This window comes from Sabethes cyaneus, chromosome 2, assembly GCF_943734655.1.
Source record: "Sabethes cyaneus chromosome 2, idSabCyanKW18_F2, whole genome shotgun sequence".
NCBI lineage: Eukaryota > Metazoa > Arthropoda > Insecta > Diptera > Culicidae > Sabethes > Sabethes cyaneus.
Genome location: NC_071354.1, coordinates 151,699,721 through 151,717,830, shown reverse-complemented (window position 1 = coordinate 151,717,830; position 18,110 = coordinate 151,699,721). Strand labels below are relative to the sequence as shown.

The 18,110-nt window shown below is 38.2% G+C and overlaps 2 protein-coding genes across 2 annotated transcripts; one reads left to right on the top strand and one right to left on the bottom strand.

Annotated features, from left to right (window-relative positions):
• Positions 1-15,150: 15,150 nt before the first annotated feature.
• Positions 15,151-16,640, top strand: LOC128736200 (dynein axonemal assembly factor 3 homolog). Its single transcript, XM_053830678.1, has 2 exons — positions 15,151-15,661; positions 15,763-16,640. The coding sequence occupies exons 1-2, from the start codon at positions 15,151-15,153 to the stop codon at positions 16,638-16,640; spliced, it is 1,389 nt and encodes a 462-aa protein (XP_053686653.1).
• Positions 16,636-17,228, bottom strand: LOC128737547 (ragulator complex protein LAMTOR2 homolog). The gene is made up of 2 exons (XM_053832215.1): positions 17,074-17,228; positions 16,636-17,017 (listed from the first exon to the last, which is right to left on the bottom strand). Exons 1-2 carry the CDS (start codon positions 17,139-17,141, stop codon positions 16,708-16,710), a joined length of 378 nt encoding a protein of 125 aa, XP_053688190.1. The 5' UTR covers positions 17,142-17,228; the 3' UTR covers positions 16,636-16,707.
• Between the last annotated feature and the right edge of the window lie 882 nt (positions 17,229-18,110).

The following is an 18,110-nucleotide window of genomic DNA, read 5'->3' as shown; positions in this document are numbered from 1 at the left end:
TTTGCTCTCGAACTAAGCATCACAGAACAAACTTTTTTGAAAATAATAAAAGTATGATGGTCTGTGCCTAAGGGCAAGAACGAAGGGCTACCGTAGGACTACGAATACAGGTTCAATTCAACAAAGCTTGTCTCTTTGCAAATGTTTATCACGCAATTTTTTTCATATGTGGACTTATCACTGCGACCAGTATAGTTGATCTATCGTGACATCGCCCGACCGTTTGCTGTATGACCTGCATTGCATTTCTTTTTGCTATAATCGCTATTGAATGAGCGATATACTTATTAAATTTTATGCGTGCTTGTGTGTATTGGGGTTTACCCTTCCTTCAAGCTTGATCTACTTTACCTACTTATTCCTCGCTGCCAGTACTATCCTATATTATAGCCGTCCCTGGCGAAGACTCATTGCAGTACACTCAACTATAGGAGGAACTTTTGCAATGTCAAGAGGCTTCAGAGGGCAAATATAGAATTCAGCATGAAGGAAGGGTAAATGAGGGGTCGGAGAATGAACCCACGCTAAAGTCACTTGACAAGGAATGGCTTGATTCTACTAAGATTCGAACCCACGACCACTCGCTTGTCTCGATAACCTTGCGGCTATGGAGCCCCCAATTTTTTATTTTACTTTATTGTAATAGTAACTCTGAAACATTCCTATACATTTGATACAAGAAGGAAAGTTTAAATTTCCGTTCCACCATTAAGACTTTCATCAGGCCATAATCACACTTCTTTTGGTGACTCGGGACAATATCGGGACGTGATTCGAGACGATATTCGGACGATATTGCGATATCACAAAACGTAGCGTAACGTGTAACGTAGCATTAGCACTTTAGGTTTAAAACTGGGATGCTATTGACGAATGCTAACTGGCTTAAGGATTATGACAGTTAAAATATCATTATTTTTGACGTAGGACTACGTCTTTGTTTACTATACTGGGACTGGGTAGCACTTTGTGAAAACGAAAATAAAAGTGTAACGTTTGAATGAAAGATTTCAAATTCTAATAACTACTAAACTACTGAACGAAACTGGACAATTTATATGTCGTTGGATAGATAAAATTACCAGCAATTTTATGGGTAATAAGAGAGCAATTTTAGGGAGGGCGTAAGAGGAGGGGCTCCTATACAAATGAAACATAAATTTCCTCCAAAACTCGAGAACTAATCAAGCCAATGGAGCCAAATTTGGCATGTGGGGGTTTTTGGAGGTAAGAATTTTTTCTATGGTGTACTGAGACCCTTTCCCCTGCTAAGAGGGGGCTCCCATACAAATGAAATACGAATTTCTTCATAACTCTAAAACTAATCAAGCAAATGGAACCAAATTTTGCATGCTGGGGTTTTATGATGGTTTGAGACCCCTCACCCCTGTGGTAGGAGGATTAGGACTCTCATACAAATAAAACAGAAATTTTTGCGTATGTGCCATATTTTCTGCTATGTAACAAGCGGTGATTTAATGATAACATGGATAGCAACGGTGATTAGCTGTGAAAGTAAACTAGTAAAACCTTCTCGGAACAAAAGACACTGAATCGACGCCGCTAACTTACGTGCCCGTTGTCATTCATGTCAAAAGAGAAGGACATTCGAATGGCACATCCTATTTGCGATGAACGTGCTTTGGCTTTAATGTTATTTGTAACCAGTGACCCTTTTAAACGCCACTAGCGAGTTAAAGTAAGATTATTAAAAAATGTCAAGCTATGCATAATCATGTTTAATGCAATAATAATCTGTGGGCTGGTCATTCATTACTATTTCAACCTTTATGATGCACACAAGTGATTTTTAAAAGAAATCTCTATGTCTCAATGGTTGCAGGCGTTGTACTTATGAACCCCCATCCACGTATTTTCAAAGCCACCAATGAAGAATTGAATCTGAATATTTTTTTCTTCTCTTTCAAACATTCACTTAAACAATGACACTGACATATTCTTATAACCATACATATGCCAGAAATGCAGTTTACATTAGTCTTTGATCTAATGATCTGATATAGTCCTACGTCACCCTTTCGTACAACCCTTAGGGCTGTATACCTTGTAGTTTTTTTTAGAAACGGTGGTTCTACAATTGATGAAGGGACGGTAGGGGAAGTAATGAAAAATAGGGAGGGAAAGAGGGAAAAGAGTGGAAAGGTGATGGGGGGAGTGGGGGGGGGGGGGGTTATTGGTAGCTACGCTTAACAAGTTGTCGTTATGACTCCTACCTTTTGTCCAATGCTGGAAGGTGCATGGGTCGACCCAGCTATAATCAGAGATTATAACCGGATTCGAACCCACATCACCCGCAAGGGCATGTGGCTCACTGGTACCCGTGTACCTTTGAACCATAGAGGCGCTGGACAAAAGGAGACTGCGCAACCCCCCGTATTAATGAAGCGACGTATATGGTTTTGGGTTATTTTTAGACACACAAATTGTGCCTCTTCCTCCTTCTACTGTAGAAACTACCGACCGAGAAATTTTAATCTAACTTGTTTTTACTTTCAGGACGACGACATTATGCAGGCCTTTACGACTTGCAATGTACTGCACGTGACACTGTTCGTCTGTCAGCGTGTTAGCCGTGATTCTTAGCGCGGGTTTTCGGAGAAAGACTCCTTTTCTATGAAATTGACCAAACTCGTGTTTATAGTCTTTGACCTTGAAAATGCGGTCAGGCATTAATATTAATATCCTGGTTTTCCTGGACTGGTTGTGCAAAGCTCTGACGACATCAGGATGTCGTCCGAGAGTTTTTTCTCTGATAGCTAGCACGTTTAATAAACGTCTTGTCTCCTTATAGTTGACCGCGGTAGATTTGCGCGAAGCTGCTCAATATGGTCACAGCGTCAGGATGATCAAGCCCACAAGCCCTCTCCAGTTCATCCACATCCTCCGTGCATACAAGCGTGGCCAGTTCGTGGCGATCTTCAGATACATATTTGCTGCTGCGCATCGTCATTCGGTCAGCGGCTTTGGTAGGTGATACATCGGCGGGAAAGGTTTTATTGGAAACATATTGCTGGCCTTTTGCTGCACATCGTCCCTCGGTCAGCGGCTTTAGTAGGTGACACATCGGCAGAAAAGGTTTTATTTTAAACATATTGCTTGCCTTTTGCTGCGCATCGTCATTCGGTCAGCAGCTTTGGTAGGTGACACATTGGCAGGAAAGGTTTTATTTGAAACATATTGCTTGCCTTTCGCTGCGCATCGTCCTTCGGTCAGCGACTTTGGTAGGTGACACATCGGCAAGCAGCTTTCAAGTCACATCCGTGGGTTCATTCTAAACGCTCCAAACCGTCATTTTTAGGACGAATGAATTCATTAATGAAGAGATAAAAATTTTCTTTACTAATCGTCATGAAATTTGCAAATGTAGCTGTTTTGTTGAATCATGAAGAACTTTCTTCTGATCAGATCTTTGTAACGTTATATTTGTGGCGGTGAACCCGTATCCAAATAGAATTGCTACTAATTGTGTTACACGTCATGGATAACTCAATATAATAAACTTCGAAAGTAATCTAATTTCAACTTCTGTCTACCGTACTAAAACGTATTGGACAAATTTATCTAAACGATCATAAACATAAAAGTCTATCCTGATGACAGATCCTACCAGTAGCGTTTGTCCGACAATATTTCTCACACCAATTGCGCATCTAAAGGACAAGAGTTGACAATGGACATCACGAGTCAGAAATTTGAGAATTCAAGATTAACAAACGGACCTTTTCAGGTCCACAATTTAAATTATCTAAAGAGTTGAAATTATGAATTTCTCACATGTAAGAACACAATCCTTTAATGCGCAACTTGGGCATCTATACACTATACATAAAATTCATACAAAAATCACCGCTTTTATCAGCGAGACGAATTGCTCTACATTCGTAGTCCTACGTCAAGTCTGCGCCCATGCCACTGGGCATGGACCCTTGTACTTTTATGAACATATCAACATATGAGAAGTAAATTAACCCTTTAAGTCCGAGCCCACACAATTGTATGGGTGAAACATGACTACTTTTATTTTTTTCCTTTACTCTCTAAACGTCAAACTTGTACATACACATGCACATGTAGGGTAAAAGCACCAGTTTTGGCCATAGTTTGTCAAACATTCAACGTTATCGATCATGTTCCATCAAAACCGACTAAACTAAATATGTTTAATATCATCAATAGGTAATTTCCGCTGTAATCTTCATACTGTATGTATTAGTTTATGGCAGCAGAATAACGACAATGCCTTGCGTGAGTTATTTTCATTTATGAATGACGGACATTAAAACCATTAGTCGACATTTTCTTCTTCATCGTGCAAAAAAATGTAGCTAATTTGGCCGGTAGTATTTCTTTAATAATAAAAAGCATTTAAATAGATCTCAGCTCACTTTGATTGATCGCTTATGATAGACAACAAACTAAAATATTAGGGAATAACTAGTTTTGCATTGTGTGTCATAAAAATGCTGATATTTTTAATAATTTGTGTTGGATAGGACGGGAATAGGCAATTACGACGAAGCAGCAACATACCCTACCTGCTTATGATGCAAAAACGGTATTGCAATTGAAAATTGGGGGGGCCCAACGTGCACGATGGCTCGACCAGGTCGAGAGCGATTTGCGACTTCTGAGACGACTAGGAAATTGGCGACGAGTGGCCCAAGACCGAGTTGAATGGAGACGAGTGCTTGAAACAGCACGAGCCACCCCGGCTCTATGCTGCTGAAGAAGAAGAAGATATTACATACCTCAACTGAAAAAAATAGGCACTCAACTTTCAGTTCATTACCTTCAAACATTTGAAAAGAGTATAACAGCTTTGACAGCTGGAGTTCGAACGTAGTTTTTTGAAAAATAACTTTTGGTTGTAAAGAGTAATAATACTGGGTATCTTATGAAACTGAACTGAAAACATTGTAAACTGTCGAGATATAAAAGCAAAATTTGAACAAAAACATTTCGGAGAATAATGTTTTATTAAATTTATTTCAGTATTTATCGGCTTTTATTACTATCGTATAACAACTTAGACAATATCTTAACACAGCATAATTCTGTGTAATAATTTATTTAGTATTCTTTTGCAAGTCTGCAACATGGTTCTCCATCTTTCGCTTTTTACCTCGTTCCGGTGCTTTTTTATCTTTACCTTGATTTTCATCTGCTGTTGACCTTTTCAAGTTCCTTTTCACATTTTCACGTTTTTGTAGTTCGGCATCCATTTTCTTCTTTCTACGCTCGTGAGCCTTTTCTTGTTTTGTAGCAAGTTTGTCCTGCTTCGTTTTCTCGCGCTGCTCTGATTGCCCTGATCTTCTTATGTTCAACGTCCTGCTTTTGTTTTTCCACTTGCGAATTTCCTCCAATCGCTCAGCCGCAGTTAAAACTGGATGAAACTTTTTGGCATAATTTCGATGCTTACCACTTCTGTGAGGAACTGGTGGTAACTTCAGGAAGTCGGAAATGCTGGTTTTTTTGCTGTTAATTCTTTTGTTGGTAACATCTCGGAGAGCTTCTGTGTGAGATTGCTGGACTGTTGGTTCTGCAAGTAAAATAAATAAAACATGTTCTAGATTATAGATGGTTATCAAGAGATTGAAGTACTTATGTCACTCGTAGCTTTCTGCATATCGAACGAAGAGATTTGTTTGTTCGATTCTTCCAAAAGTCGCACAACCTCTTGCCGAGAATAATCCCCAGAGAAGGATACGTCCCCTTCATTAGAAATAGTGAGCTCTCCAAGAACAGTTATTTCATCATTAAACGGCGGCTGATCAGTGGTTTCAAGATTCTGCGTAACAGTTCTGTTATAGGGGAACTGTGGGTAAAATGAACAGGGGGGGTAAAATGAACAGGGAGCCAAATTCCCAGTAAACCGATCATTGGTGGAACTAGGGAGGGGCCTAGGGGGGGCTAAGCCCCCCTATGAGATATTTAGCCCCCCCTAGAAAAATTGACTTGGCCGACCAATAAAACGGTCGAAAAAAAATCTGGGGCTAAAGCCTCCCCTGGAAATGAGCGCTAGTTCCGCCAATGAAACCGATTAAAATCTGTTCCAGATCAACAGGTATCTTCTTCTAGAAGTATTTCAAGCTGTTTAAGGCAATATGTGGGGATCAAAAGCTTTCCAATGCGAAAAAAATGGAAAAAGTAAAAAATATTTGCAGAAATCTGACGCCGATGGTAATCTATACCTATAAAGAAGGATTTCTGTCTGTCTGTCTGTCTGTCTGTCTGTCTGTCTGTCTGTCTGTCTGTCTGTCTGTCTGTCTGTCTGTCTGTCTGTCTGTCTGTCCGTATGTTCCTTATAGAATCGAAAACTACTGAACCAATCGGCATGAAAATATGCATGTAGAGGTTTTTTGGGGCCAGGAAAGGTTTTAGTGATGGTTAGAAACCCCTCCCCCCACTAAGAGGGGGGGCTCCCATACAAATGAAACACAAATTTCTGCATAACTCGACAACTAATCAAGCAAATAGAACAAAATTTGGCATGTGGGTGTCTTCGGTGACAAGAATTTATTCTATGGTAAATTGAGACCCCTCCCCTCTTTATGAGGGGAATTATAACTCCTCTCCTCTTTAAAAGGGGGGACTTCCATACAAATTTCCTCATAACTCGAGAACTAATCAAGCAAATGGAACCAAATTTGGCATGTGAAGGTTTTCGAGGGCAAGAATATTTTCTATAGTAAATTAGGACCCCTCCCCATTTTAAGAGGGGGGGCTCCTGTACCAAAGAAACACAATTTTCCTCATAACTCGAGAAGTAATTAAGCAAATGGAACCAAATTTGGCATGTGGGTGTTTTTGGAGACAAAAATTTTTTCTATGATGAATTGGGACCCCTCCCCGTTTTAGGAGGGGGGGATCCTATACACATGAAATACAAATTTCTTCATAACTGAAGAACTAATCAAGCAAATGCAACAAAATTTGGCATGTGAAAGTTTTCGAGGGCAAGAATATTTTCTATGGTAAATAAAGACCCCTCCTCACTTTAAGAGGGGGGGCTCCTATACAAACGAAATACAAATTTCCTCATAACTCGAGAACTAATCAAGCAAATGGAACAAAATTTGGCATGTGGGTGTTTTTGGAGACAAAATTTTTTTCTATGATGAACTGGGACCCCTACTCACTTTAGGAAGGGGGGGCTCCTATACAAATGAAATACAAATTTCCTCATTACTCGAGAGCTAATCAAGCAAATGGAAACAAATTTGGCATGTGAAAGTTTTCGAGGGCAATAATATTTTCTATGGTGAATTCGGACCCCTCCCAACTTTAAGAAGGGAGGCTCCTATACAAACGAAATACAAATTTCCTCATAACTCGAGAACTAATCAAGCAAATGGAACCAAATTTGGCACGTGGGTGTTTTTGGAGACAAAAGATTTTTCTATGATGAATTGGGACCCCTACCCACTTTGGGAGGGGGGGCTCCTATACAAATGAAATTCAAATTTCCTCATAACTCGAGAACTAATCAAGCAAATAGAACCAAATTTGGTATGTGGAGGTTTCTGAAGGCAAAAATATTTTCTATGATGAATTAGGACCCTTCCCAACTTTAAGAGGGGGTGCTTCTACACAAATGAAATACAAATTTCCTCATAATTCGAGAACTAATCAAGCAAATGGAACCATATTTGGCATGTGGGAGATTTTGGAGTCTTGAATTTATTTTACGATAGTTAGAGACCTCTCACCCCTGTGGTAGGGGGATATGGACTCTCATACAAATAAAACAGAAATTTTTGCGAAACTCAAAAACTAATCGAACTCGAGAAATTCGAGACTCTTCCATAAAACATTAGTCAATACTAGACCACAAAAACTATCTATAGTAACACTAGATCATTCAGGACGAGACGGTCGCGAGTGTTGCCGGTGACCCGCCGTCGGAAGCGCCGCCCACTGCACTGGGGGGCTTGCAAAACTCGAGATTGTGACAAAGATCATCCGAGATTCATGATTTATGTACAACACGGGTTAATTTGTGGCAATACGAAGTTTGTCGGGTCAGCTAGTTTCCAATATTAGTAAATAAGCTATATTGGCGAAACAAACTAAATTTCGACTATTGGTATCATTCAGTGTTGTTTGCTTATCATTATCCTGCGGATCTGTCGAAAATTCCAAATATTTTTATCAACTGTTTGTTTATAATAAACACTTGAAAACAATTGGTGTTTTGAGGGTAAAATGAACACCTCACTATGGGGGCAAAATGAACAGTGTGTATCATGATGTTTTACTTTCCATTTATCAGCAGCTACAAAATAATTGCAATTCAATCAACAAAAATGATCGAGTCTCTCGAAAAATGACGAAAAATGACCCAGTGCTGGAAAATCCCACGAGCTAAAAGTCAAGCCTTGTATGAACGTGAAGATACATTATGTTAACTTTGTGGAGTCCTATTTTAATTCCAACAGCCCTGTCGAATACCTACGGCTTATGTAGAACAATGATAATGTAAAATAATGTTTAATTTATCCAAACTGCATGTTAACTTTAGTTTTCTATGACATGTTCATTTTGCCCTCACTGCATGTTCATTTTACCCACATGAAAAAAATCAGGCTCGAATGCGACGCTTTCGAAAAAAAGGAATTTTTCATGACAAATAGTCCTTTTTTAAACATCTTTATATATTGCTACGTGGAATATGAATCCAGCTTTCAATTTATATAGTGCGATCAGCTTTTGGTTGGTTCCTGGGGGAGAAAATGGCGAAATTGCTAAGGGTGTTCATTTTCCCCCCAGTTCCCCTACCTGATATTCCTGTAATTGGCACCGCTGATGGAATTTCTGTGTCTTTTGATGGAATTGACGTGAAATCTGTAGCTGAACGTGTTGACGAAATTGTATCACCAGTTGTAGGAGTTTCCGTAATAATACTGTTTTTAGAAGAAACAATGTTGTGCTTGTGGTGAGATACAGTTATTACAGTTAACAGAAACAGTTAGTTACAGTCATGCACTTAGAATAATCGACGTTGTCTGCATTAAAGGGATATAACCCACACAAACAGAAACCATTCGTGATAGTTATATGGCACTAACCTCTTGTGTAAAAATCCGACCAAACTTGGGCATACGGCCGTCTTGCCCAACTTGCATCAACTATAAAACGTTTACAGCCCAAAAAAGTTGTATGATAATCAATTTCAAAAACTTCGATTTATAAATAAGATTTTTATTTAATTTAGAAAGATCGAGAAAACCTTGTGTTTTTTTATTTTTCAATTATGTTAGCAGTTAATGAAACGAAATGCATGTTATTTTTAATTTATTCAGCACTTATTCGACCATAATTTTTTTTATTCCCGTCCGATCGAGTAACGGCGAGTGTACTTTAGTAAACAAGCACACACCGGGCACAATACCTTTCCCAGGCGCAGGGAACATTCGGAAAAAGTAAAAATTATGGGAGCGTGATAAATGAAAACTTCAACCAGGCTCTTGAGATCGGTTCACAGCATGTTTTCAAGAGATGCGAGAAAACGACTGCTTGAAGAATTTTAGAAGACTTCTCGAATCATTTAGACATGCTCTTTTCACCGTCACCGTGCACTGATACCAAACGTGGGCTTCTTTCTTCGCGTTGCATAGTTAAACCGTTAAAACGGCGGCGTCACGCTGCCGCACACGAGAGTGGTCTAAACATGCATGAACCTTCTAGAAAAGCTTCGTAAGATACTATTTATTTTTTCAAATGAAAATTAAAAACAAAAATCCATAAGTCATGGAAGGCATTCCATGAGTCAATAATACAAAACGTTGCTTACGATAAATATACATGTAATAAATAATAAAATCCTGAAAGTTAGATGCTGCATTCTAACTTTTTTGACTGATTTATAATAACTGAATGAACAATGTTGACCGAATTAGGTTTCATTCATGGTTTCTCTCTGAAAAACACCAAAAAAGGAACGAAAAATCAAGCAATCACTATTTGGCGTGATACACAAATTACATAACGCAGAACTTCCGGACTTTTTACCCCCTCCCTCCCCTATGTAACGATAAGTAACGCTTGGCAACGCATTAAATTACGTAACGTTGGTCAAACCCCCTCCCCCCTTAATTCTCAACATTGCTGATTGCAAGGAAAATTGTACCATCCAAAGTGCGAAATCGCTCATAAAAGCGCTATTTTGCATTAAATCGTTTCGGTATCTTCGGCACACCTTTTCGTTACATTCCACGCAATAAGTGCGCCGAAGAGACCGAAACGATTTAAGCTAATAAATAGCACTTTTGTGAGCGATTTCGCACGGGACGAAAAAAATTGGTCGTAAAAAGAGGACGTTAATTCAAACTTTGACCCTTTTGGACGCAAAACGAGAGGACGTTAATTCAAATTTTGGACGTAAAAATAGATTCTACCCAAGTAACCATTTTGCTGTATAATAGCTTATCAAGCACTTCCACGGGAATTACGGGAATCTGTATAATAGTTTAATAAGCTATTATACAACAAAAATGTTACTTGGCTAGTGCATTAATTTGATTCCGGCAGATACGCATTTCGCCTACGACTTGGAAGCTTCATCAGTGTATTGTTCAAATATCCATTTCGATTAGTATATTCATCAATTTTATATAGGATATTTGTATATCAAAAGTTGGTACAAAAAATTGAGAATACTATTTGTTTAATAGTATCGACTTTGACAAAAAAATCATTTACCATCGTTGGTCGTTGTATCAGGTATACGCACCAAAAAATATTTTCTAAATATATTTTCCAATCAGATGGTTTTTTTAAATTATTTTGATGAAAATCACTAGAAAGCAAAAGCACAAAATCATTTTATTCTATAATTTTAGACCAGTCTGTCCCATATTGCTGTTTTTATGCAGCCAACCCGCAGAGGGTGTGAATGAAATGTTTTCATAATGAGCAGTTCTGATGTACAGAATATGATTAAGCACAATAAAGGCCGCTTCCGAACGGAATCTTGTACAGTTTTCTATATCCTAATTGGGTTGTGTTCGTGTAAAACCATACAAAAGGGCGTTGAATATTATACGACGGCGGGGAAAGTCTCTGTGATGCGAGTTTCAGCATAGGATCCATTGAGACAATATTAAGTGGGAGAAACATTTCGAATTTCCCTTCTGATCGATTTTGAAGGGTACCAAGTTTAAGTCAGTTGACGACGTTGATGTATTATTTCGTTATGTTCACTGTATAGGGTGACGGATCCATATTTCGCCTCCTTTATCCAAAAAAATTTACATGAAACGAAACAGATCAAGGTACTATAAGTTCAGATATTTGATAGCGTGAAAATATTATACTTCGGACATTTCTTTTACTGATTCAATCATCATATTCATACTAAATTGTGTATTTTTCTCGTTATATTGATTATTTAAATGTGTATTCTGTGCCCCAATTTCGCCACCCAGTTACCAAATTTCGCCAGCCCCTGGACCCAAATTTCGCCACTTTAGAAAAATCTGATTTTAATAGATTATAATGTTAAATTTATAAATGAATTCTCTATATTCTTAATAAATCCAGCTATTAAATATATTTTGCTTCGTTTTCAAGTGATTGTTCATGAAACGTTCTTGAAAACCAATAAAAATACCAATAAAATCACAAATAAACCAATGAAAAGCACAAAAATCGGAGAAATATGTTTACATATTGATTAAAATTCACTCATAAAGTAATTTAATTTTCTTTACCTCCAGAGGTGGCATAAACCGCAGCGCAGACCAAAAGACACACATTCTTAAACAACACAACACTCGCCAAGCGGTGTGTGTTCGCCCACAAATTCCCTTCAGTGTCTCTTTTGCTAAACACGCTCTTTCGTGTTTTACGCGCACCAACAAAAGGCAGTCGCAAACGCAGAGTGATAAATTTGCTGCGTGCTTTACCACACCAAGAGCCGCACTCTGCGCGGCTGGATTGTACACCCTGCGCTGGGTCAGTTGAAGTCGTGTGATTGAAAAAAACATTTTTACTGTTGCGGTGCCTGATCCGTACTAACTTAACATAGACCATATTAGTTGTTCAGTACAGCGTGTATTTTCACTTTTAAAAGGGCAGAAAATTTGTAAATACAAAACAATTTTTTTGCGCAATTCCGCACGGAGTGTGGCAAAGGGCAGCACCAAGTGCTGTTTGTCACTCACTGGGCGATTTTCACCGAGTGCTGTCGTTCGCTCCCACTCCGCTTTCGCTCGTACGCTGTGTGCATATTAGCTGTAGAGGTGTGTTGCCGAATCGCTCTGTGCGACAAGGCATAATATTGGAACATTGGGCGCATAGTGTCTACCTCCAGTAAATATATGCGAATCGAAATTCCGGTCAAATACCAATTGTATCATATAGGCCTTAGGAAACTTTAAGCAAAACGACGGCATTTTATTCAAGCCATTAAAAAGAATACAAAATATTTTCTTCGGTATTAACCCTTCTAAGGTTTACATCATTTACAGCATCGCAAAATCCACTGAAAAGGTCGTAAATTTTTAATCTTTCAATATTTTTTCACCTAATTTGGGGGATTTACCGAAAATCTTTTATATTTTCATAATATCTATAGATAATGACCATATATTTTTTAACCCCGACGTTATTCCGGGATTCCCTGGGATACCGTGACATGGCTTTTTTAAATAAAGTTGTCAAATATTTTAAATTTGGACATATCAATTACTTTGCCGCAGTTACGAGCCGTGTATTCGACAAAATAGCGGTTGGTGGTCGTCTCATGTCTCTCAGAAGCCATATGACCGGTTCCGGCCTCGGGGAGGGGTTCTTTTCTGATTCAAGCACGGAACGGATTTCGAAGGAACTTGTCCGGGACCTGGAATCGACCATATGGCTTCTGAGAGACATGAGATGATTGCCAAACGCTATTTTGTCGAGAGCTGATGTTTTTTGATATGTGACACATACGACATATATTACTGATGCTGAAAATTCCCTTTATAGGAACCGGTTCCGGATTCACAGAGTCCCCCGGTTTCGGATGGTGCGCACCATGGCTCGTAACTGCGGCAAAGTAACTGATATGTTACATTACAAAAATCAATAGATTTCAAAAAATTTTAAATATTTGGCAGCTTTATCTGAAAAAGTTATGTCACGGTACTCCAGGGAACTCCGGAATAACTCCGGGGTCATAGACATATGGCCATTATCTATAGATATTATAAAAATAGAAAAGATTTTCGGAAAATCCCCCAAATTTGGCGAAAAAATATTGAAAGTTATAAAAGTTCCGACCATTCTAGTGAATTTTGCGATGCTAAAAATGATGTAAACCTTGAATCTACTTAAGCATAACTTTCTCCTAATATTTTCTGTCAAATTGTATTAGAGGGAAGTTCTGTATGACCGGATAGGCCTCTATGCCCGGACACCAGCGATTCCTCAAAAACAAGAAACTGTTTAAGTACTATTGCACCATTCTTTCCAAATATTTTTATCATTTTTTTCAAGTGGCGAAATTTGGATCCATGACAAAAAATGGATACCATATTTCGCCACTTTAATTTTGATGAATTTTTCAAAATTATCCAAAGTTTAAAGTGAAATCGGTTTCAAATTAGTTGAAATATTGTACATAGAATCATATTAGTTAAGAATAATTGAATAATGAAAAAGTTTGCTTACATTTTTCCCCAATAGCATTTTTGCCTCTCGTTTTGACTTTGTAAAAAATATATACTTAGTATGAGATGGTATTTTCAAATTGTAAGTAATGCATGATAAATTAATAACAAGCCAAAGGTATTGATTATTTTTGGTAGTACATGCCCTTAATATTACCATTTCGTCAAATAATTTCTTTTAAGTCGACCAAAAATATGCAAAAAAGCTTTGGATTCACCAATCTGGCGAAATATGGCTCCTGGCGAAATATGGATCCTCTACCCTACTAGTTTTAAAATGTCTTGATGGTGACAAAAACAGCAGCAACATACGTTGTCTTGCCGTTTACTAAACAAATTGGATACAAATGAGTTCATTGATATCCATCGTTCAATATACATTTCATCATATTGTTATTGCGTTTTACTGCTGTGCCAACTATAAAACTTGAGTCGTTTAGTATATGAATGCAAAAACCGGATCTATCACGGAAACAATGGTAATGAAATAAAAATGTTGAGTACTGAAAATGAAGCTTTTTAACCACTTTTAAAAAAAAAATGGTGAAAAAAATTATTCCGATTTGGTTTTGATGAAATTTCGAACTTGGCTTCGAGTATCATTCATCATATTTTGAACACTGTGTTGGCTAACCTGTGTGGCTATTTTGTTCCACTATCTCTTCATCTATGTCGCATCTTGCATCCCAAATCACCTTTCCACTTTTCTTCAATTTCTATTTGAGAATTGCCAAATACATATTTCTTAATTTGGCGGGGTTGAGGGATTGATGTCCTTTTCGGAACTTCTCTGCTGTAGTGTTAGTAACAGCTTGACAAATCAGGCATCAAAATAAGCAGAAAGGTCTGCAGAACCAAACCAGATATAAAAAATTGTGATATTTTTTTTTTAAATTCAGTCATTTAGGTATATCCCCTTAAAGTGAAATGAGTCGTCATTGATTTTGTGAATATCAAAAGCAGTTTCGTTGTTTGAAATAAAAATACTGTTCATGAAAATATATTAATGATTGCTCATTTCCCGTTAAGTGATTGCGCAAATGTAACTTAGTTTTCCGTAATTTATGTTGAAATAAAAAAACTCGAATTTTAAGATTTAGAATTTTCTCATAAACTTTATTTTCTACTCATTTTATAAAATGAGTTAAACATAACCTACTATCTAATTTAACATCTTCTTCAATCTGCATACTAAAATAGTACTCGAATTCAAAGAAATTTCGACGGGTATTCGGCAAATTATGTGAGTCCGCCAAAGTTATGGCAAATATCGTTCTTTGATTTTCCATCTTTTGTTAAATGTTTCAGTGGTATCCTAGGTGGTACTTAGTCGCTTTTGAGTGCTTTTGAGCTTAGAAACCATTCGGACTGTTGCTATGGATACTTATAAATGGTTATTTATTTGAGCAGCCTTCAAAAAAATATATGTATCGTATTAGGTATTACTGTTTAGTTGACTACAATTCAATTAGGTAACATGTTTTGGGGATTTAGCGAAGCGTTAGAACTTTTCGAGGAATACTGCAAAGTGCAAGAACCTGGAACGATTCCACCTGCGGAATTGAATATTTTGCTGTACGGTTTAGGCGATCCGAGGCACGTGCTGAAAAGTGCATCCCGGTCATTCAAACACGGCACCAAGTTAAACTTTTTCCTGCTGGAAGGATGTCTAGAGTTGTTGGCAAGAAACATGCTGCTAACCAGTATCGCATTCGAGAGCGGCGAACTTTTGTCGGTCAAAGGAAAGACACATTTGTTCATGGATATTTTTGGAAATACATTATTACGACCGTTCTCTAATGCCTACATTAACGCGAAGGCGAAAGTACTGACGCAATTAGTAACGGATGCAGAGTTTGCGGAATCTACAGCACCGATATTTTCATTCGACAGACTAAAATATAAGGAACGAGATCATTTGGAAAACGTGTTCTGCTTTTGGACAAATAGAGAGCAGCATGTTTTCAATGTGGCCCATTACTGGGATGGTAAGTTTACCCGATCGTTATACGTTACAATTATATTTGATTCGAATTATCATCATAAATTTGACAGAAACATTATGGGAGTTATTTTTTTCAAATTTCAGCACGAGTGCGTAACATGTTAGGGGCCAGATACGACAACAAGATGGGCACGTTCGACTGGGACCTGCATATGAGGTTGCGTGAAAACGGGGCCAAGCAAATTTGCCCTCAGGAATACAAACATTGGCGTAACACAGGAATCGCCTTTACTTTTCCAGAATACGAGCAAAGCGATCCCAATAAAACCATGGCCGTGGGACTGAGTAGAAATGGGAATAGCTTTATGCATCGTGGCATTGTAGGAGATATTACTACCGGACCATATATTTCATTCGGAAACAGATGCCCGGAAGAAAAATTAACTGCTTCCAAACATGGGGTTAACGATTTTAGATCGACTGATGTAACTGAACGGAACATTCACGAAATCATTTACGAAATTCAAGAAAAAAGAGATTATATTTTGGATGCTACCGATATTCACCAATACGGTACGTATGTTCTAGATATGGGTAAAAATTTGAATAAGGAACAAACCCGGTCCGAACCTATCGAAGCGTGTAGATACGATTTGCCGCTTCTATCTGCAGAAAACCTACGAATTCATTTTCTGCCAGTTGAGGATATAACAAAAATCCAATCTAAAGCAGAACACTCTAACAAATATGACATTGTCGTGATTGCAAGTAACTATTTTTCTTTTCTAAAGGATGATTTTACTACAATTTTAAAGGACGGAAGCTTAGTCTGCTTTGAAACTCGTCAGCTGACCGCATTTCACAAGGACGAGATATCCGAATTTAACACACAAATAAAAGATTATGCCAAAACGTGCTCGCTCGCACCGATAACTAACTTTGCGGTCAATATTCCTCATTCCGTTATCGAAAGATTTCTCAAATGCAATAAAAAAAATCTTTTAATTACATACAAAACATAAATCAACTCTTTGTATTATTCCCAGAATACCCATTAACCGACCAAGACAAATGTCCAAAACGCCGCTTCTAAGATGTCGCAATTTCCTTCAGTGGTCCTTCCAGATAGTTTGCTAGCGCTTGCGCTTTCTCTTTCAGGATGCCCAATCCTACGTTGTCCCTCGCATACAGACACAGCAGTAGATTGGCCACTTGGGTAATAACAACGTTTCCGTTCTCGCACTGTAGAAACACGTACTGTAAGCGATCTTCCCGAAACGCGTTTCGACCGTTCTTTTCGTATGCAGACCACACGTTGCTAGCGATGGCCGCTGTTATTGTCGCATCCCTGTCTCCGTAACCGGAGAATGCAAGCAAAGCGCCTTCATGCGTTAACAATCTGCAAAGTTGTGTCAAAAGGATTGAATGTTTTATTGCATATAAAAATGTACTTACATCGTGTTTTCAATGCCTCCAGTATTTGCTTGCCCTAGCACCGACGTCAGAACTTTAGGTTGCAGCATTGTGTGGTATTTCCACGGAAACAATGGTGAATAATAAAATATAAATCTAATAGCAGAAAACTGAAGCAGGACCAGTTAGGAATTATTTTCAAAATATTTTTATTGAATGTTTTGTCTCTTTGTTTTGTTATCGCTGTAAGCAGAGATGCCAAATATTTTTTAAACTGCCTGCAACTTCACGAAAATCGAAAAGGATACTGCTCGAAACATATACGAGTTTTCCACGCACGAAACAGACAAAAATATTGTCAATTGCAAGGAAAATTGTACCATCCAAAGTGCGATATCGCTCATAAAAGTGCTATTTTGCATTAAATCGTTTCGGTATCTTCGGCGCACTTTTTCGTTATCTTCCAAGCAATAAGTGCGCCGAAGATACCGAAACGATTTAATGCAAAATAGCACTTTTATGAGCGATATCGCACTTTGGATGGTACAATTTTCCTTGCAATTGACAATAATAAAACCTAAATTTACCTGTTTTCACTCATATCGGCATATGAAAATTTGTATTCTTGCGTATAAATCACCTCCGCCGTCCCAAGGTTCCTGGTAATGATGTCGAGGTCATCTGCGAATGCTAGGAGTTGGCTACTCTTGCTGAAGATCGTTCCTTTCGTTTCGTACATTCAATAGCATACATGCTGGTCCATCCCCTAACTGGAACCCTATGCGTGATTCGAAGGGACTCGAGAGTGCCCTCGAAACACGCACGTAACGCATCACTCGCTCCAGGGTAGCATTGATTAGCCGCGTCAGTTTTCAGTTTGCCCGAAAGCCGTTCTCCTTTCGTTGGTGCTTCTTTCAATTATCGCACATTGGATGACGCTATGTGACTATGTCTGATACTGGTGCATGCATAATTTTGGGACCTTGTGATTTTCTCCGGGATATTTTATTTTCTCGGTCTTCAAATTTTTTAGAGGATTCTGAGTAATTTCAACCAAGTAGATATATTTAACCAATATA